Source organism: Biomphalaria glabrata, chromosome 5 (genome assembly GCF_947242115.1).
Source record: "Biomphalaria glabrata chromosome 5, xgBioGlab47.1, whole genome shotgun sequence".
Taxonomy (NCBI): Eukaryota; Metazoa; Mollusca; class Gastropoda; family Planorbidae; genus Biomphalaria; species Biomphalaria glabrata.
In genome coordinates, this window is record NC_074715.1 from 40,987,846 (window position 1) to 41,009,345 (window position 21,500).

A 21,500-nucleotide genomic window follows, 5' to 3' on the forward strand; every position below is an offset into this window, starting at 1 on the left:
AGACCAAGATGGTATTTAAAGACAATTAGAGGTAGTGTAGATGACATTCAAACTAAACCTTTATTTATAAATCTTTTCTACAAACATGTTCTAGTCAAAATGGTGATCAAGTTTCAACAATTTCTCATTGAGAGGCTACAGAAACAATAGAGTAAGAGAGAGAGGGACAAGGAGAGAAATCACGTCTAGAATTGAACAGCTTGGACACATGCCTAAAAATATTCACATTACTAATATATTTAATGTTATACAATTTTAATTTATTTGTGAAAAGAGAAAAAAAATTGGGAGGGGAGAGGGGGCAGTGGCTGATTGGTAAAGCACTTGGCTTCCAAACCAAGAGGTTCCAGGTTCCAATCCCAGTATAGACTAAGATTTTGAGTTTCTGGATTTTTAGGGCACCCCTGAGACTAATGGTTATGACATTAGATGTGGAAAAGTGAAGTCAGTTGGTCATTGGGCTGGCCACATGATGCCCTCATTAACTGGGGGGCCACTTAAGTAATCTGCTCCATAGATCGCAAGGTCTGAAAGGGGTACTTCGACAGCATTTAAATTCTAATATAAAGAGATATTTGCTTACAAAAAATAAAAATAAAAAAGATTATGCTTCAATAAATGAATGAACCAAGGATAGGTTCTTTTTAATTGTTTCCCCAAACTCAAACCAATCTATATACAGTTTAAAAAATAAAAAAGGATGCAAATATTAATGACAGCTAAACGCTACCTAGAAATATTTTTATTTTTTACTGGCTTAAACAGAACTATATATATATCCAACCAAAACTGATCCCATATTAGCATTATATTAAATTATTTACTACGACTCAGATGGAACTGGAACTATAAATAAAAATTGCCCTTTGAAATAATGTATAATATTTTATTGAGGGAGAAGTGTATTAATTTAAAAATGAATTTGAAACAAAATGCTGATTTGAATAAAAGAGACAAAAAACACAAATCATGACACTAGTACCGGTACTACTCTGGAGGATTCATAACTCATAATAGTCACTAAAATTGAATTCAATCCTTACATTATATACACAAAATGACACTTGATTATAATGTATTTGGCTGGCTTAATCTATTACTGTACACTTTACAAGAAAAAAAAAGTACTTAATTAGTTAGTTCTTTGATATAAAATATTTGTAAGGTTTAAATTTTAAAATGTAAATTTGGATTCATTAACTGCTAATTTTAAAACCAAACGTTTCATGAGGAGAAAAAAAGGAAATTATGTATATTTCCTGTAAATGGCAAATAAAAATATTTAAAAAAAAAAAATTTCATACTTTGTGATGTATCTAACTGTCCATATTATTGAAGGTATTGTCAAACCCCTTTAGACCCCTATACCTATAATGAAGAAAAATTATTTATTTTGTAAAATCCCCTTTGCCAAACAAAAAATTGTTTGTTCACTGTGGAAACTTTCCAAGAAACTTAAAACTAATGAAGTAAGCAATGATCATCTAAACACATGACAATACATAGTATAATATTGGCATTTTTAATGATATTTTTAGAATGCATACAGCTAGCATGTGTGTGCATTATGTGTATATATATATATATATATATCAGAGACATTCTGATCAAAGCAAAAAAAAAAAAAGAAAGACTCAGATAATGGATTTAATTGACTTTAGTCAACAAAGGAGAACTAACAGTTATGAAGGACTGCACAATACAATTGTCAAATAAATAGTCTAGATCAAGTATTTGGAATAAAAAAAAATGATTGCACAATTGGAATGTACAAAACACATGAACTTTTTCATCACTTTATTTGTTATGAAATTTACAGAGCATAAATTACTTGCAATTAATGTTGAATACATTTAATAAAAAAAATGAAATAAAGAAATTGTCTTCACAAATATTTCCTTGGCAAAACTATGCCTGTAAATGTTATAATTTTTCATGAGTATGATAACTAAAGATTTGCTGTATTGCTATGTTATCATTTGATATTATCTTCTACATTGGAAATGACTTCGACAGCATTTAAATTCTAATAAAAAACAATTGAACCATTAGCCTTGTTTAAAAAAAGACAACATTAAGATCACAAAAGTAGATTGCTCTGTTCATCACAGAAAGACTACATCAACATAAATGTTGAATAATCTGTTAGTTGAATAGTATTTGAGAAACTTCCTGATTTCATCAGGATGAAAACACATGATAGCTTTATAAGAACTGCCAGAGATTGTTTCACATTAACTTATTAGACAATCTTATTAGACAATGGACAGCAAAACTACAGACTAAAATACTACTACTAAAATAACAAGTGACAGTTTTGTTTTTTCCTCTACTCCTTTCCTCCCACATTCATGCAAAGTTGTTTGCTTTTTTATAAGAATTTAACAATTTTGTTTTTGTCCAACAGAAAAGGGACAAACTGATATTTATTTTACTGACAAAGACGTAACTTAAAAGACTTGTGCCACACAAAAATATAGTTAACATACAAAATTAGCTGGAACATACTGACAAATGTTGAATGACATTATATTATGGTACTTTGTGTAAAAAGCCAATATTGATTTTTTTGTATCACAAATCAAAAGCTAAAAAGAAAAACATTTTCAAAAAAAAGAGTATGATATTTTGTAATAGTTGGCATCAATAGTTCAGGAAAAAACAAATAACAGTACATTCATTTCTTATGCCAACAGAACTAAACCTGATGAATCTTGTCAATGTTACCAGCATGGATCACTTCACAGACAAATAGATGATCAAAGCCAATATGAGGATTATACAGCTGATAACAATAATCAAGATACAACATTTTCGACGAGATTTGGCCTGAAAACAAAGAAAAAAAATTGGTGTAGAATGTACACAGTTAAAGTTTTATGTTTTTGATTTTAGAAAAACTTTTTGGATGATTTTCAAGCACAGAATTAAAAAAAAAAAAAGTAGGTTGAGGATACATTTTGTTAAAAAGGTGTTTTTAAAATTAAAACTTAATAAAAACAATTTAGTTGGTAGAGTCGTCAATCTGAATGTTGTTAATTTCAACAACAAGCCAAGGGTACACTTCTTATATTCTTAATGTTTTAAGATAATGAAAGATATCAAGATTTTCAATTTTTCAGTGATCATTAAAAAAAAAAAGGGGGGGTGGGGGGTTATTCATAAACAGGTTCTGTGAATATCAGGATTTTTGAATTTCTGGATTTTAAGGACACCCCTCAGTTCACCCAACTCTAATAGATACCTAACATTTAGTTTAGGAAAGTAAAGGGGGTTGGTTCATGTGTTGGTCACATGACACATATGTCTACTGGTCACAAGTGTCTAAGACAAATCACCAGCATGTGTCTACGAGTCAACAGCCTATATCAATTAGTCACCAGGTAGTGTCTCATACAGTCACTTATACCTGTATAATTTGACTTTTGTATGCATTTTAGTATAAAAACTTTAAGTAATTTTAATATTTGAATTCTATATGACCTATATGTATGCTTACAAACTTGTATAGCCTCTAATTGTAAGTATTGTGAAATAATTTTACAAACAAATTTTGTCACCTTTAACCTATTTTACAAATAGGTCAAGAGAGTAATAAATAGAATATTATTAAATTATAGAATATTATTAAACACAAAGATAACAGCACACTTCTAAATTTCAAAGCTAGAATAATTTTATTCAAGTACTCCTTCTTCCTTAATGCCATTAGAGCGTGGTATGGGTTGTCTGAATCAGCCATGAAATCCAGTGACTTGGCAGAGTTTAAGTCGCTGATTAGCATGAATGACTAGATTGAGAAATGAAATACACAGGAATTAATTATTCCTCTTCTCTTTTGATAATGCCTTTAATTTATAAGATAAATTATTTAGTTTGAGAACAAAAGGACGTTCCAGATGTCAATAAATACACCTGGTAGAGAAAATCTTGCAAACATCTGATTCAATATTGGTCCAATGTCAAAAGGAGGGATCACTTACTAGACTTATATAGTAAGAAAGTAAATAATTATTTTACGAACAAGGCTGTGTTATTAACTTTGTAACATATTTATAAATTTGTTCAGTGTTATCAAAAGTTAAATTAATTTTTAGTACTGATTCATGATCTTTATTATTTGGATGAAAGAAATAGCAGAAACAACTTAGTGTGGCACAGAATTAATAATGCTGTAAATCTCCCTTTACAAGAGAGAAACTGAACATTTTTTGTTTCAATCAGTAAAGCATTGAACTATTTGCTAAATTCTATACAAATATTAATTGCAAATAAATATATAATTTAAAAGTAAAATAAAAACCTGATGTTTTTCTTAGAGTCTTTCTACTATCCTTTAACACTCAGACCAATAATTAAGCCGATTATTGCCAGCACAACCAAAATAATGATGATTATACAGAACTTTTTTCTTCTAGCTCTGGACTGGAAGCATAAAGAAAAGAAAATGCACATGCAAATATACAAAACAATACAAAATATAAAATGTGCTGATCAAATGTTCTTATTGGCTAGCAGGGTTGAAAAGTGGGATAGTGCTTTCTAGTAAGATTACCAAAAGAGTTCCAATATTTGTACTAAGTACTCAGGTACTTATTTAGTAACTACTGTTGTGATAGAATGCAATGTTTATGGCAGCCTATTCATGCAGTATGATGCATTTTAAAGTTACCAGCAGTTTTTTTTTTTTTTTACCTTTTATACAAGAAGACCTCGATGTCTCATTCTGAACAAGACAAGAAACTTGGTGATTTTTTTTTAAAATGAAAACCGGATGTGTTCCAAAAATATTTTAATGAATGTGCTGATACTGCAGTGTATAAGGCCCACCATGTCTTTTCAACCCTACTAACTTTAAATTTATATAAAAAAAACAACATAAGAACAAAATGTGTTTCTTAAATTTAAACTGTGGTAGAATTTAACAATAATGTTTTTAATCATTTACTGTAATTTTTTTTTACCTATTTAAAATAACTGTTTAGTTTTTTTTATCCTTTAGTTATTGAAAAAGTTTGAGATTTAGGCAAACCTCATTATGTCTTCACTTTCTTCACAAATAAGCCAACTTCTTGTTTTTTTTTTATTTACTAATTACTCCCTATAGTCTATACTGCTATGATGAATGTGTCAGCCAAAGAATTATGTTAGAAATGTTTTCAAGTCCACTTGAATATTGAGTGGCAGTGACACAAAGGTGTGATAGCTTTAGGAATTCATATATTGAGGCCGCCTTATATTAATAATGCATACCATACTAGAATAATATTGTGTTATCCTAAGTACAGAGGTTCTGAATAAACAATATTTGGAATTAAACCCATTTAGGACAGATTTCAAGACAAGTTTAAAGTTTTTGTGGTGATGAAGGTTAACATCATATATTTTTTTACTAAGAATAATGTTTTTAATGTAATAACTTTCACATGTGTCCAGCCAAGCAGGTAATGTGGAGGATATTAAAAATAAAAAAAAGCATGCCTCGCCTAAACAGATCTTAAGAACAAATTAAAGTGGTCCAAAATAGTTTGACATGAGGAGGTTCAATGGTACTTCAAATAAAAAACAATATAAAACAATATAAATTTTATTATGTAATTAAATATTATTCAAACTTGTTTTACTTAAGTAAAACATATTTGAAAAGGGAATTGAAAAAGAACATATTTTGACAAGATATATTTTGAACAGCACATGTTTCTAACTAGATATAATTAAACTAAACAACTCATGCAAACTGTACAAGAATACAAGTAAAATTATATTATTGAAAAAAAAAAAAAATCCATCATAATAATTAGATTGTAATCAAATCAACTGCGGTGAGCAACAAGCCAGTGTCATTCCAAAAGTGTATGTGTGCATTTGGCGATGACACAATTGTAGAACAAAATGATAGATGATATTTATAAAAAGAAAAAAACGTAAGTTGAAATCAAACCTGATATTCTCTGGCTTTACTCAATTGTTTTGTGCCTTCTTCTACAGACATTGTTGCATTGTCAATGTTGGCTTCAATGCTATCTGAAATGACAGAAAACAGAATATTTTTAAATGCTTGACTACCATGTTTAGGCTAATTGTACTTTTCAATCAAGCAAAGTTAAAATTAATGACACAAGTGATACCTTTATAGGTGTTCCTTTAATAAAAAAGGATTTTAAAAAAATGATTAAATATATCCAGTGATAATATTTTAAAATAATACTAATACTGTTCACATCCTCAAAACATGAATGATAAGAAGAATGATAATAAAACTAATTTCAAATCCTCATTATGTAAAATGTTTAATTTAACTATTAAATTTATTTAAATAGGACAAAAAACAACAAAGTACAATATAATACTCAAAATTAACATTTTTGGATGGATCTACCTTGTATTTTTTATGTCATTTCTCTTAAAGTATTGATGACTATAAAATAAGTTTCCTTCAGAATAATAAAATTTATAAAAACAGAGGGAAGAAAACAATAATTTAATATTTTTTAGTTAATAATTTTTGTTTAAAGTTTGTTAAGAAATGTGAAAGTGACATCTTCAATTTTTACATTTAACATTCTAAATGTCTTATTTGACTTCCAAATCTTTTCAATTTGTAGACAAGATCATGAATGTGTAGAACTAAACTTGAAACTAATTATTTGATTATTCTTTATCAAATATTTCAGGCAGTAGAAAATGTTTTGATAGGTATATATTGGATCTTAATAATTTAAAAAATATGAAGTAACTTTCATATGCTAGTAAAAAGATAATTATTGTTTCTGAAGTTTTTCTAGTAATAAATAATGCAAAGATCATCATCTTTTGCATTATCTACTTAAAATTTCACAACATAAAACTTGTGGCTAGCATCAATAATAGAACTGGAAATGATCGTTTAAAAAATCCTTGGTCAAAGTAATAACTATATATTTATTTTTAACTGTAAAAAAAAAAAAAAAAAAATGAAAATGAATATTTTTGAATGCATTCATACCTAGCACTTCTCCTTGTTCATGTACAAGCATTCCCAAGTCTTTGAAAATTTGATTTACATCCATGATATCACTCTGAAGATTTTAACAAAACAATCTAGTTGTTACCAAACTCAATATTTTTTTTTTACAGAAAAATTAACATTATTTAAAGTCAACAAAATAGGTATAAGAAAATGTATGAGCTTAGTGAAATCATTCTGTAATACAATGACACTGTCAACAGATAACTTTCATAATACAGCAACAATAGTCATCTTATAATGCACATCAAGTATCATAACAGACACAGATCACAAAAACAAACACAAGAATTCTTGCTTCCTTGACAATTAAACATTTGAATATAATCCACTTTTCTGAAGTAAATTACACATGTCCTGTTTATGAACATATATTTTGTTTGCTATCATTATAATCTTTTCTTAAGTGCAATGCATAGTTGTAAGACAGGATTTCCTCAAGGATAATAAAAATAAATGATTACTATTAAAAAAGGTCTCTAAAATTTAGATTTCCTAAATATTCACAACAATAGAGACATACTTCCAGCTTTTTAATAGCATCTTCTCTTTCTTTGAGTAACTCCAGATCTACATCCTGTTCCATCTGTAAGACTTGCCTTGTTTGGGAAAACCTGGACAAAGAAAAAAAAATGCTTTTGATAGTATTATAATATTATAGGGGTTGAGAAAAGATTTTACAGACATGCAGGGAGCAATGCAAAATACAAATAAATGAATGAATTTGGTTATGTGGTATGCACTTTGAACTATGGCACATTGGTCCAAAGTTCAGACCCTGCACAGCGGCATTCCCTGCCATCCTGCAGGAGGTTTGGGCTAGGATGTAATTAGCTTCGTTTCTGAAAGAACATCCTGAACTTGGAAAATCAAAAACCTGGTTAATGGCACTTTATCACTATTTTAAGTCCACTTTTGCTCTAGAAGTACTACAATCAACAAACTTAACAGTACTGTGACAAACTCTCATGGCTAACTTGCAAGAAATTTTACCACAAAATACTTTATCTCCCCTTCTTCAGTAGAGAAGAAGAAAGGAATAATACCACAAACTTTTCTTTCTGAACAATTTTCAAATGGACATTTTTCCAAATTAGCAGATCCATATCACCTGCCAGATACCCCCGTAAAGGTGGAGAGGACCGTAATTAGAAATTTCTCCTCATCTAGTAATGTTAAATTGGATGTACCTTGGTCACTTAAAGTGTTAAAGCCTCCATCACTAACAGTGGTATTATTTGTAATTCTTTTGTCATTGTTTGTTGTAATTTTAGTGAAAAGTATATGTCAGGATGTGACGTAATAAAATGAGAACTTTAATATCTTCTCCTAAAATACGAAGAAGTCTCCATTCATTGTGGTGTTTATTATTTCATTTAATTCTTTGTAGAAACAGAACAAACAGGAAAATAGAAATAGGCTATTAAATTCTTTCTCTATGCTTCTTTGCAGCATGGGTGTTTTCCATTATCGCAGATCACATATAATTAGTTAACACCACCAATTTAGTGGAGCTATGTTACTGTGACTTAAGGGATACAATTTTTTTCACTACTGCTTGACATTTGAAATAACAAAACAGATTGAACTTTTATGCAGGTGCATATTTCTGAAGGCCTATTAAATAATAATAATAATAATCTTTATTACCCATAAGGAAATTTGTCTTACAATTTGTACATTACACAACACAAAACATTTCAACTATAGAAAACCAAAATATACATTCACACCAGACTCACTCATGATTTACATTATATCTATTAAAGGTCGTGATTTCAGTACTCTAGGTACAAAATGCAAATCAGCCTATATCATTGTCACCAGGAGAGCGAAATGAGGCTGGCCTATAAAAAATCTTTCTTATAACCATGCATGATTGTTGAAGTCAGGATTTATTACTAATGTTATATTTGCCAGCAGCACACTTTTGTCTGAACTAAGTAAGCAGACTAGCTGGACAACCCATCCTTCCCTGAGCCAGTCAGGAAACAGACACTATCCTTCTGGTTAGCAGTCAGGCGATTCAGTCCCAGAATACTCCTCTCTGCACATATTTCTTCCAGTCAAGCAAAAGATAATAGAAACACTCTAGAAGAAAGTATATCCCAATTTAGTATGAATTTAGTCTTATCTTTCCATTGAATATATATCCCTCTTTGTGAACCCACTACCCTTTTCACATTTTATATACTTGGTACATTTATATTTCACTTAACTACTCTGTTCTAACTGTTTGTCCTCAATGTCTTAATAATCATATGTGAGTGATGAGTAAAAGAAATGACTCCAAGCCTAGACATAATATAAGAGCTAAACAAAAAAAAACTTTCAGCACAAAACCTATGTAAATCTTTTAAACTGTTTTAACTTACCCTTGTGAAAAACTTCTGTCATCTGTTAGTTCATCATAAGGAGACTGGTGAGAAGAAATAAAATCATATTACATAATAATTTAACTCATCTTTTTAATATTTATATTTTCAAGCACATTTAGCAATTAAAACAGATTTTTAAAAATGTACTCTCTACTACCATAAGAAAAAAAAAGTACTTTATCTAATCCAGATTGTGCACGAGCCCTCTGAACACTAGCTTTTTCCTTCTCTGCTGCCGTTCTCTGGACTGTTTGGAAATTCTTCAGAGCATTACTGAACTCGTCAGTCAGCCTGTCTTTCTGCATCTTCCATTGTCTCTAAAAAGTGATGGTCACAAAAACATTCTAAAGCATTATTATCAAATAGAAATGGAAACTAAAAAGAACTACCAATAATCAAATCTAAGTTAGTGTGGATATTCAAGTGTAGTAAAATGTATATCAACAATAGTATTCCATACAACTGACATGTTCTTAATAAAATGCATTGTAAAATGTATGTTGACTATGGTATACCATATAACTGCAATGTAGTGCGGTTATGTAAAATGTAAATTTATTGATGATTTAGCTACAAGATGTTTTTTTTTGTTTCAGTAAGTGTATAAATGTCTTTCTCTACAACATTACTCTTTAATCGCCTTTAATAAATAAGAAGTGAATAAGTGTATTTTTTAAAAATGATGATTTAGCTACAAGATGTTGTTTTTTTTGTTTCAGTAAGTGTATAAATGTCTTCCTCTACAACATTACTCTTTAATCGCCTTTAATTAATAAGAAGTGAATAAGTGTATTTTTTAAAAACTGTCTTTCTTATTTACTTTTGAATATTCCGTCTAAAAGTTAAAACCTGTTAACACAAAAATTAATAAAAGTAAACATAAAAAAAATTCTTTTTAAAATAAAACAGTTTTTGTGTGAAAGAATATTTAAAATTTCTAATGCAGTAAAAGAAAACCAATTTGTAAAGTAACAGCACAAAAAGAACTCACATTTTTATAGAAAATAAAGTTAACAAGCTAAGTAATAATAATGAATAAAATATTCAGTAAATTTTCTTTGTTTTATTGTAATGCTGACATAGCTAGAATCTTGTATGCCTAAAAATATATATTAAATGCTTTTTTAAATTCTAGAAATCATATATGTATAAAAATATATTTAAGTTTTTTTTTCTCTAATTCTAGGTGAGAATTTCAGAATTAATGAGTCACTCACAAAAACTAAATTAAAAAATGTATTTTCTAACTTTGTTATTGAAATACTAAATGGACTGAAACAGAAGTCACTTAAAAATTTTATTTCTTTCATAAACAACAGAAATACATGAATCTATTTTTGTTTTACCTGTTCCGATGATAGAATAGGAAGATGTGCTAACTTCTTCAGATAATCACTTGTTTCTTTGGCCAACTGATTGGTGTAATGAGTTGTCTCATGACTAAGAAAAAAAAAAAAAAAAGGTGAAACAATGTGTACAAGTCAACGTCCCCCCCCCCCCCCCCCAAAACACACAAATAAGTAAAAAAAAAAACATACACTCTTTGTCGAACTTTATCAGAATCTTGAGCTGTACCAATCTGATTGACAAATGTTTGAATTTGTGTAACTGAACAAAACAAACAAAAAAAGAGTATACTATTATTATTTAAATAAACAATACTTAAGTATTATTTGTTTTCTAGCATTGATAACTAAATATTTGAAACTATTTACCTTCAACACTATAGTTTGTGCCTCAACTATTCTAAAAAAATCAACAGAAAAAGAACAAAAAGTTAAATAATTTTTTTATCAAATATTAAGCAAAGAACTTACCATTTTGAGTTATTTTCTGAATATTAGTGCTGATATCCTTGGAAAGTTTGGAAAAATCTGATCCTCTTTCTAGTAATTAGAGAAAAAAGATCTATAATAAATTAAATAGTGCAGTGTTAAACCAATAATAGAAAGTAAATAATAATAAATAATACCAAAATTTCCAAACCATTATGGTTAACCTAAACAGAAAAATAATAATTAAATGAAATCAAATATAAATGCAATATTGCAATATAAATGTGAAACTTTTTTTTTTTAAATCAAAGAGAACATACATGTCTACAAAATTTATTAATTAATTCCAACCAACTTATTAACCTACCTTCTGAACGAGAATCACCTTGATAGGGACTAAAGCCATCAAAAGTGCCCTTTCCATAAGACGCCATGATAATTCTCTGTATATTTTAACAACTTATTTTCCTCCTTTAGTATTTATTGAATTTTATTTATAATTAAATCAATATCTGTTTAAAAAAAAGCAAGATACAATTAATTGTATGTTTGAACAATAGACATCATTATCCTATTTAGCTTGTGAGTTTAAAATGATTTTTCTATCATGTATTTGCATACAAAATATATATTTAAATTTTTTTTTAGAAAGCTCCTGTAGAAAAAAAACAACAAATATTGCTTTTATGCTTTCATCTTGTCTCTCTTATTTAGATGAAACTTCAAGTGCAGTTGAAAATTTTAAAAGTTCACCTGCATAGTGGTCATTTTGTGTGTAACCACTACTTTTGATTTTTAAAAACTCTTCTGTAATTCAAAATTTCTGTTTGTAATGAGTGCAAATATGTCTTAGATATGTTGATGCAAAGGTTCTCAAACTGTGGTCTGCGACACCCAGGGGTCCACAAGACGAACATAGGGGTGTCGGCAGTGAGAAGATATTATATATAATTAATATCACCTCTTCGTCTAAAGCCATATAATAATCCAATTGCCACTCTCTACTGTTTATAATGTCTACTACATACTATTATGTGATGACCTGAAGCAATGATTTGAAAACATTCTTGAACTACTGTATATTCCCGACTGGGTAGTGAACCCTTTAGTGCGTGAAAAAACTCAGATCCCAATCACATACGAATCCATACTAATCCAGGAGCAGCTTTTTGAAATATCCACAAAACAAGGAACTTAAGCCAATGTCTGAACAATAATACCACAAATTCTGGTTACAAAAGCAGATTCCAATTTTATAGTCTGAATTATGGATCATTGTAGTGTACAGAAGTTGTTAACTGCTTTCCAACCTTGTACTTGATTCAACATGGATTCAGTACCATAATGAACCTCACCCAAATAAAAGAAACCAACTACCTACAAACATTGAGCCTGAGATTTTTTTTAAAAGTTATAATCTCAATAAACACTCGTCCAACCACTTCATATCGGTAAAATCAATAAGGCAACCCTCTGCAACTAGAATTTAGATCTAGCATTTCTAGATATACACCCTCTTAGCAGCCTCTAGTATTATACTAATCTAGATCTATATAATATTGTAATAACTTAAGTGAGGCAATTGAACGAGGCACATATATGTTTATTTACACGACATCACAGGTACACAAAAGCAACATCTTCTCTTAGCACAATCCCTCCATATTGACTCTCTACTTGGGCGGAAATCGTACTTATCTTCTAATGTTCACATCCTTTCCAGTCTATTCTATAACAGTGCGCACTTCAGTACTAGCCTGGATGGCGGTGCGCATGGCAGAGTTATAACAATATATATATATATTCCTTACGCCCTAAGTAACTTACTTAATTACCAGACTAGTTTTTATGTCAATATGATCTAGATTCTAGAATCTACTTACCAAGGTCTAGACCAAGATTCTAATTTAGTTAATTTAGTAATGAGTAAATTAGTCTAAATAAATGATACACTAGTAGAGTTTAATTAGAATTTAGAGATATTGGATCGCTACTAGTTAACATCATCATCTAGATGCTAGGTAATTACCATAATTAATGATAATTTAACTATATTAATAATGTTATAAAATTATAGATTAGATCATTAGTTAGTAGACCAAGATCTAGAAACTAGAATAGATCTAGATTTATATTAAATTTTATATCTAGATCTAACTCATGTCTTAGTCATAACTAACTGTGTAACTTTAGTATAAATAAACTGTAGATCTATCTTCTATTTATAGTATACTAATAGATCTAGATCTACTATAAATTATTATAGTTATACTCTAGATTTATACTTTATTATAGTTTCAAGTTTATAGTCACATAATAGTGTGATTAATTATTTAATAATATTAATATTAATATTATTTAATAACATTAGTGGCAAGCTGATCAAGCTATGTGCGGAGCAAATTTCTTCTATCTTCTGTCATATCTTTAACCAGTCATTGCAAACGTGCGTAATTCCAAACATCTGGAAAACTTCAGAAATCATACCAGTGCCTAAGAAACCAAAAATAGATTGCTTAAATGATTTCCGCCCAGTAGCACTAACACCTATTGTTATGAAATGTTTTGAAAAATATATTCTTAAACAACTTGTAGCAAAAGTCAATAACAGCCTAGACCCTCACCAATTTGCATACAAAGCAGCTAGAGGAACTGAGGATGCCATTCTATTGCTTTTGGACCAGCTTTATAAGCATCTCGATATACCCAAAACATATGCACGAGTCCTCTTCGTAGATTTCTCCTCGGCTTTCAATACCATACAGCCACATCTAATGATAAACAAACTGAGTAACTTAAATGTAAGCCCTTACTTGCAAGCATGGGTTCTAAACTTTTTAACCCAACGGCCCCAGTATGTTAAAGTCAACAACACCAAATCGTCAACTCGAGTACTATGTACGGGTGCTCCACAAGGTTGTGTACTTTCTCCTGTGCTATACACTCTTTACACTAATGACATAAGAAGCATCTATGACTCAGTTAAACTCATTAAATTCGCTGATGATACTGCAATAGTCGGTCTTATTTCAGGAGACGAAACTCAGTATCGAAGCTCGATAGAAGAGTTTACAAACTGGTGCACCGACAACTTTCTAGAACTGAATGTAACAAAAACTAAAGAACTTATAATAGATTTTAGAAAGAAAAAACAAACTATACGTGAACTGCAAATAAACACTACATTTATAGAACAAGTAAAGGCATATAAATATCTAGGCATTATCATCAACAACAAGCTTTCATGGGAAGACCACCTTGGAACTCTGACTAAGAAAACAGCCCAGCGACTCTTTTTTCTATACAAACTCAACAGTTTTAAATTAAACAAGAAGATCCTTGAGACATTTTACGGCGCGACAGTACAAAATCTGCTAACATACGGAATAAGTTGTTGGCAAGGCAACGCCTCATCTAAACTGTTGCAACGTCTAGAAAACATCATTAAAAAAGCATCAAAAATTACACTCACAACATTACCACATTTAAAGGAACTTTTTGAACAAACGTGCCTAAGAAAAATCGAAAAAATCTTGGAAGACAACGGCCACCCGCTCCATCAGAACTACGCCAGGTCGTCGCGAAGTGGGCGACTGCTGTCAATCAAAACAAGAACGGAGCGGTACAAAAACTCGTTCGTACCTCACTCGGTCAGACTCTATCACCGCCACTCATTGATCAGGGAACATGAAATGCACCAAGATACCTGTGTGTAGTCGCTGAATGAACTCTTTATGTTGTCTGTTGTATTTATGTGTATTATTTTTTTTTTTTTTTTTTTTTTTTTTTTTTTTTTTTTTTTTTTTTTTTTTTTTTCTGTTGTGTTGTCTTTATATGAGAAACGAGTCCTTGTAATCACAACAAATTTCCGTAAGGATCAATAAAGCAGTCTTAGTCTTAGTCTTAGTCTTAAATATTTATATTAATTATATTAGATCTATAATTCTATTAGGGTTAGATCTAGTATTAGATAATTAGTTAGTCTTATCAACTCTTACTCTTACTAGTCGATCTAGAATCTAGTCTTACTCAGTACTCACTTAACTTGATTATCTTGATTATCAGTTTAATCTTTAATCTTATAATGACTAAAAATATTATAATCAATAATAATGTTATATTACTTATAAGTTATTCTATTTAACATAGAAATAGATCTACTTAGAACTCAAATTTCATAGGTAGATCTAGACTTATAAAATAATAAAGCTGAACTCCAGATTTAGATTACTTAAACCTAAATGTCGTCTAATAACAAAAATCAATAAACATCTCCCCACCTACTTTTAGAACAATCGTCAGCCATGACACTGACGTAATGAGTCTAAAGGGGTATTACTCTGTATTTCTTTTACATCCTGTAGGCATAGAGTAGAGTCACTATTGCGGAACAGTTTGCAGCTACTTTTAGATTTCAATTTTTTGCTCCGTAATGGTTAGACCTATGGAAAAACTAAAAGTATCTAGGCATTGCCCATCCATTTCCCGATAGAAATAGACGTATTGTTTAGTTTTTTTCAACAGATATTTAAATTTTACATTCAAATCGATTGAGATATGGTCAATCACAATTACGGAACAGGATTTTTTAAGAAGTCACAATTGCGGAACACGGTAAAAATGTCGGAACAAAGCCTATATAAAGCATATATTTATTAGTCTTATATAATACTTGAACTCCTTATCCTTTACATTAAGCTTATTTTATTGAAGCTGAAGACAACACATTGTCACTTTTTAATTCTTTACCTCTTTAATTTAATTGACGTCACACTACCCTGATTTTCCTTACAAGATTTTATCTTCCACTATTCTTTATTTGTTAAATTAATATTATATAGGCCTATATGATATTATGATTTGTCCTCTTTTTGCTGGACGTCTGGTAATCATAAATTTTATATTATATGTAATATTATTGTCTAAATGTTTTTAAATTTATGTTTACTAATACAAACTTATATTTAAATTCAGATAATCTAAATCACTATGTAAATATTAAGCTAAATGCGCAGGTCAAATAAATGACATCTATAATGTTCCACAATTGGGACTATCTTTAAAAAGGTAAAAACTGGGTTAACATCTCCCAAATTTTTTAAAATTAAATTCCCCGTAGATGGCTACGACATGAAGTTTTCCCACATCCATTTATAAACCTAAAAATATGTATATCATGCAGGTGATGTGTCATTATCATTTTTAAAAAGCCCTGACCTATGCGGTTCTCCTGGTACGTGAAAAATAATGTACGATTCCACACCTGTCAACTTTAACCTGGATTCAAAATTAATTTTCTGCTGTGAAAGGAAAACCCTTATATTGGAAATGTAGAGAAATGGACCATGCGCAGTACCGTTACAGTAGTTTAGCAGAAAAGTTTAAAATAAAGTAGATTTTAACTAATTTCGACGAGCTGTTCCGCAAACATGCCTGCTCCGCAATAGTGACTCTTTTACTATATATATATATATGTCTATGAAAGGAGGCTTTGAAATGCAGTCCCTTTGCATAACTATTTGGGTTCTCGCTATAACCTGGAATCAATAGTATTAGTCAGCATGAGAAACTCACACCTAACGCTTTTTTATTTCATTTTCTACTTTTTATTTCATTTTTATATAAATATATGTCGTTTTTTTATCATTTAGATTCTATTACATTAGCCTTTTTAGAACGGTACCGTATTCTATTTTGCAATTATATATATCTTATTCTTACCACAGATGCATCATGCATGTACCTATTTTGGAAGTTGGGAAACTAATTTTAATTCTCTACACAAGACCTATCTCCCCTTAGCTTAGTGCATTTTCTATATAAAAACAAAAGTAATCAATTACATAGATCTACAAGGGTTGTAAAACACACAAAAAAAAGAGAGAGAACTTTCTTGCAATGTTCCTAAATGAATTTTAACTTTTATAATTAAAAGAGAATTCCTTCAAACAGGTTGATTCTCAGAGGTACCTGTACAGGAAAAGACTGCGTGCACTACCACAAAAAGGCCCTATATTTAGTTAGTATAGTTTTTCTTATCTAAAATATATATACCGGTATATAAAAATCAACAAAGAATGACCGTCTGCGCTGTGCACTTCGTTCATAGGCTATCAAGATTTTTTATGCTCATTCATGATGAATAGGTAGTAGCCTACTGGAGTGAAGTCAAACTTTGCCCAAAATATATGCGTTCCTTAGCTATGACCACTGTTCGGTTATTTTGGATAAGTCCAGTGACCATTTACATATTTGACTCAACTTCTAGTTTAAGTCCGGTACCAGTATACCTCTATTAAAACCCTTACATATGCATGTGGAGCATATAGCGCCACACCCCTACTTAATGAAAATCGTTGCATCGCACACAACATCCCATTCATTTCTTCCAGTATAAAAATAACGACAATGTAAATGTATCAGTTTACCAGAGCTATGGGCTACACAGCATATTAAACGGGAAAGGGGGGGGGGGTGGAGGTTTGTTTGAATAATGATTACCGGTAATTGATAAACTATATCGATTGTTTGTACTGATTCCTGTTTCCCTTTTCGGGCTTTCGCAGGTCCACTCAGTACATAAATCTACAGGTAGCCCTTAACAGATTTGTATAACACCATGGGCCCCTGCACGCACTGTCATTTTTGTGATGTGCTTTACATTTATTTTTCTATATAAATGTCACATTTCTAATTCTTTAGGTTACCTGTTAAAGCAGCATAACATAAATGCACTGACATACGGGTGCACAATTAGTAATATAGACTTTTTTGTTAAGGCGTCATTGTTAATAAAGACCTTTTTAATTTATATATCAAGTTCCATTTCAGATTATAAACCGGTAATTAATTACTGTAAAATGACATCAGATATCTATAAATCTATTTGTTAAGGATGTATGTGTTCATCCAAAGGGCATTACTATTTAGGCCAAAATATCTTGTTTAAATACAGTACTAGATCTGTAATCCAGTTTTTGTTAAGTGTTTGAAAACATAATAGATAGTCAAAAAAAAAATACAAGCAAAACAAACAAACATGGGTAAAACAGTTTAAGAATAAGGTGAAAAAAATGAATCACATTGTATTTATTTGATTGTCAACATGGAGTTTATTAAGACTCCATATCCAGACATAACATTGAAAAAATTAACTTAAGGGACTTCTCTTTACTTTATTTTTTAAAAAAATAGAATGTTACAGTAAAATGTAAAGTGTCAACCACAGGGAGAGGCATAACTGCATTACTGATTAAAATCTTTGTACAAATATTTACATTTTTTTTTCACAGTAACTAGTGCTAACATTATAAACAAAAGTATCTTTTCAACTGCAAGAGTCCATATATAATGTCAACAACACTATAAAGTTTCTGTACCAGTAATTGTGAAAAAAAAAAAAAGAGTCCTCTCTCAGTCTTTAAAATTACAAATATTAGGTACACCGTAGGCTGAATTTTGTTTTTTACTTTTCTTTCTTTGCTGCTGCCTTTTTAGCACCTGCTGCTTTTTTTGGAGCTGCTGCTTTCTTTTTTGGTGTTTTAGGCTTTTTAGGTTTAGCAGCTGCTGCAGGCTTAGGTGCTTTGGGCTTTTTTACTGCTGCTTTCTTTGGGGACTTAGGCTTCTTGGCAGCTGCAGGCTTTTTAGCTGTAGGGGCTTTCTTAGCTTTAGGCTTCTTAGCTTTAGCTGGAGACTTAGGCTTGGCAGCTTTGGGTTTCTCTGCCTTTTTTACTGCTTTTGGTTTTTTTGCCTTTGCCTCCTCCTTTGCTCCAAGTTTGAATGAACCTGAAGCTCCCACACCTTTAGACTGTTTTAGGTTACCATTCTTAGCACCTGCCCTCAAGGCCATTTTTAAATGGCTGTTGATGACTTTCTCATCTTTACCAACATTGTAGTTAGCCATTATGTATTTCAGGATGGCTTGTCTTGAGGAACCACCACGCTCTTTGAGGTTGGTGATGGCAGCCTAAAAAAAATAAATTTTATATATATTAATTAAATAATAATATTAAAGATTCCTTTATATATATATATATATACAAACACCAGAAACCACAGGACTTTGCTTAGTCTTATACTGCTCCTGTAATTATTTATTTAGAATTAAGTCTTTCTACCTTCAGTACATCATTGAAAATTTTAAAAAATAAAATGCAATCCACATACATACATAATAAATCATAAACAATAAAAGTTTACACAAGCATTAACTCTTTTATTTATTTTTTTTAAATAAATGATTGTAACCAATAAAATATTTAAAGAACCAAGGGAATCTGTTTACTAGAAGAGGGCAAGTATACTTATAAACATAGAAAAAATGAGACTGTTTTATGGGGGCTTAATGCTTAATTCAGCATCCAACAGCGACCTTTCATATTTTTATTACGAAAGACTGAGCATCACAGGTTCATAAGATAGAATCTACTATTATAAGAAAGTACTTTTATAGTAATTGTTAATATCAGAAACTACGAACTAACGGAATAATGACAATCCTAACAAAATGTGCAATTAAAACATGATTTGCCTGCAATCACATAAAATGCAGAAATAGTATATAGACCATGTATGGTACACAATGACAAAATTGAGATTTTCAAAACACTTTTATTTTTCAATCTTAACATGACAAACTAAAAAAGTCACAAATGAATGAAAATATGATTTTAAAAAAATTTATTCTAGATTTGGGTCTATTTGTAAAATACCAATCTCATCTAGACTGTCTATAAGAGTTTTTATCTATGATGAGGTGTAGCCATCAGAGTTGGTGTTAAAAGGCTAGAATGCCGCTAGAAAGAGTTTAGCCAACATAAATATAAAAAAAAAGCAAATATAAACAAGGCATTTAACAGTATTAGACTCATAAGGCTTATTTAACTTTTTTAACTCAGTAAAGATCAGAATCCACATTCCTCTTCATCCATGAGGCATGAATTTGTTGATGAAGGAAAAGCATATAGATCTAGTGACCAATCTAGTCATATAGAGTCTAAACTATATGTGATATTTTAGATAGATCTAGATCTAGATTCTAGTCTAGATCTACTACTCAAGTGATAGTGCGATAATTAATCTTTTGTTTTTAATTTTTATCTGGTCTCTAGTAGTATGACTATACTATGACTCTAGAGCTATTAAATTACTATTTAAGTTTTTAAACCAGTAAATCTACTGTAGTACTATATATTATTATGTATTCAATAATATCACTTCAGATATTATCGAGTCAGATAGTCTAGGTCTAGATAGTCTATATAATATATATTATACATCTAGATCTTTATATTAAATATAGTTCGTCCATCGTGGTTCGATGATGACCACTTTTGTCATTATATGTAGATAAGTAGATCTAGTTAATGTAGGCCTAGATCTAGATTATTCTAGATCTATAGTTCTATAGACCTAGATCATAACAACGGTCAACGTGTTTTCAAATGTTATTCTTTTTCTTTATTTTAGCCCTTAGCGGCGGCTTAGCGTTTTTTAATTTTATTTACCTTTATCATGTCACAATATTTAGGATGATTTGCTGGTTTCTTGCTCTTTGGTTTTGCTGCAGCTTTCTTTTTTTGTGCTTTAGCTGGAGTAGTAACTGCTGGGGCAGTAGCAGCCGCTGGTGTAGCATTTGTAGAATCTTCCATTTTATTTCACTGAGAAGCTATAATAATAAAACAACGTTGTGATCGCAAATAAGTCGACCCTTACAATCCGAGTGTTGTTGCAGTTTACAGTCAGCTAGCTATATTGGTTTGCGCGAACGTCCAAGAAAACATGATATCCCAAGCGCCGCCAATGGTTGGAAAATCGGTTGGATTTGGTGTGTTTGTGCTTCATGCCTCATTAGAAAAACATTTCCCTAAACAATTACTGCATGAAAAATGATAGTAGTGCTAGATTCATTTAGAGGAATCATCACAGATCATAATTCACACGATAATACAACAAGCGCTATTATAAATTAACAGAAAACAGCTATTTTCTAGCTGGAAGCTGGCTGTTACTAAACTGGGTGGTTACACAAAAATACGTTAAGTAAAATGAAATATCAATAAATTAACTAAAAAACTATATTGATAATTGCAAGAGATACTATTAAATATTTTATGTTTTTTTCTCCATGCAAAAGTTTTAGCATTAATTAGTAAACGGCCTGAAACTTTAGCTCAACAAACACAAATCACAGCTTGCGTCGCCATTTTCTCGTATTATGCTATCAAAACAGTGAGCCTAAAATATAGCCTAAAATAAAAGAAACAACAGCGGACGTTGATTATCGTGTGTCAAAGTAATCAGTAGACTTTTTATGGCAATTCTATACATTTAATTTCTCAA

The 21,500-nt window shown here is 30.4% G+C and overlaps 2 protein-coding genes across 7 annotated transcripts; both read right to left on the bottom strand.

The window, feature by feature from the left end:
* Positions 1–37: 37 nt before the first annotated feature.
* On the bottom strand, positions 38–15,558 carry LOC106064988 (syntaxin-7-like). 6 transcript variants are annotated; one of them, XM_056029301.1, is made up of 12 exons: positions 15,444–15,558; positions 11,527–11,671; positions 11,202–11,270; positions 10,923–10,992; positions 10,731–10,824; positions 9,561–9,701; positions 9,382–9,425; positions 7,530–7,620; positions 6,986–7,058; positions 5,942–6,024; positions 4,304–4,425; positions 2,802–2,829 (listed from the first exon to the last, which is right to left on the bottom strand). In XM_056029301.1, the coding sequence occupies exons 2-11, from the start codon at positions 11,591–11,593 to the stop codon at positions 4,330–4,332; spliced, it is 828 nt and encodes a 275-aa protein (XP_055885276.1). In that variant the 5' UTR covers positions 11,594–11,671; positions 15,444–15,558; the 3' UTR covers positions 2,802–2,829; positions 4,304–4,329. The 6 variants fall into 6 exon arrangements, with proteins under 6 accessions (XP_055885281.1, XP_055885276.1, XP_055885279.1 ...); XM_056029304.1 differs by having other exon boundaries at positions 15,440–15,499; XM_056029302.1 differs by lacking the exon at positions 15,444–15,558 and adding an exon at positions 15,391–15,412.
* Positions 15,559–18,228: 2,670 nt separating this feature from the next.
* On the bottom strand, positions 18,229–20,895 carry LOC106052378 (histone H1-delta-like). Its single transcript, XM_013207747.2, has 2 exons — positions 20,666–20,895; positions 18,229–19,125 (listed from the first exon to the last, which is right to left on the bottom strand). Exons 1-2 carry the CDS (start codon positions 20,807–20,809, stop codon positions 18,625–18,627), a joined length of 645 nt encoding a protein of 214 aa, XP_013063201.1. The 5' UTR covers positions 20,810–20,895; the 3' UTR covers positions 18,229–18,624.
* Positions 20,896–21,500: the final 605 nt, after the last annotated feature.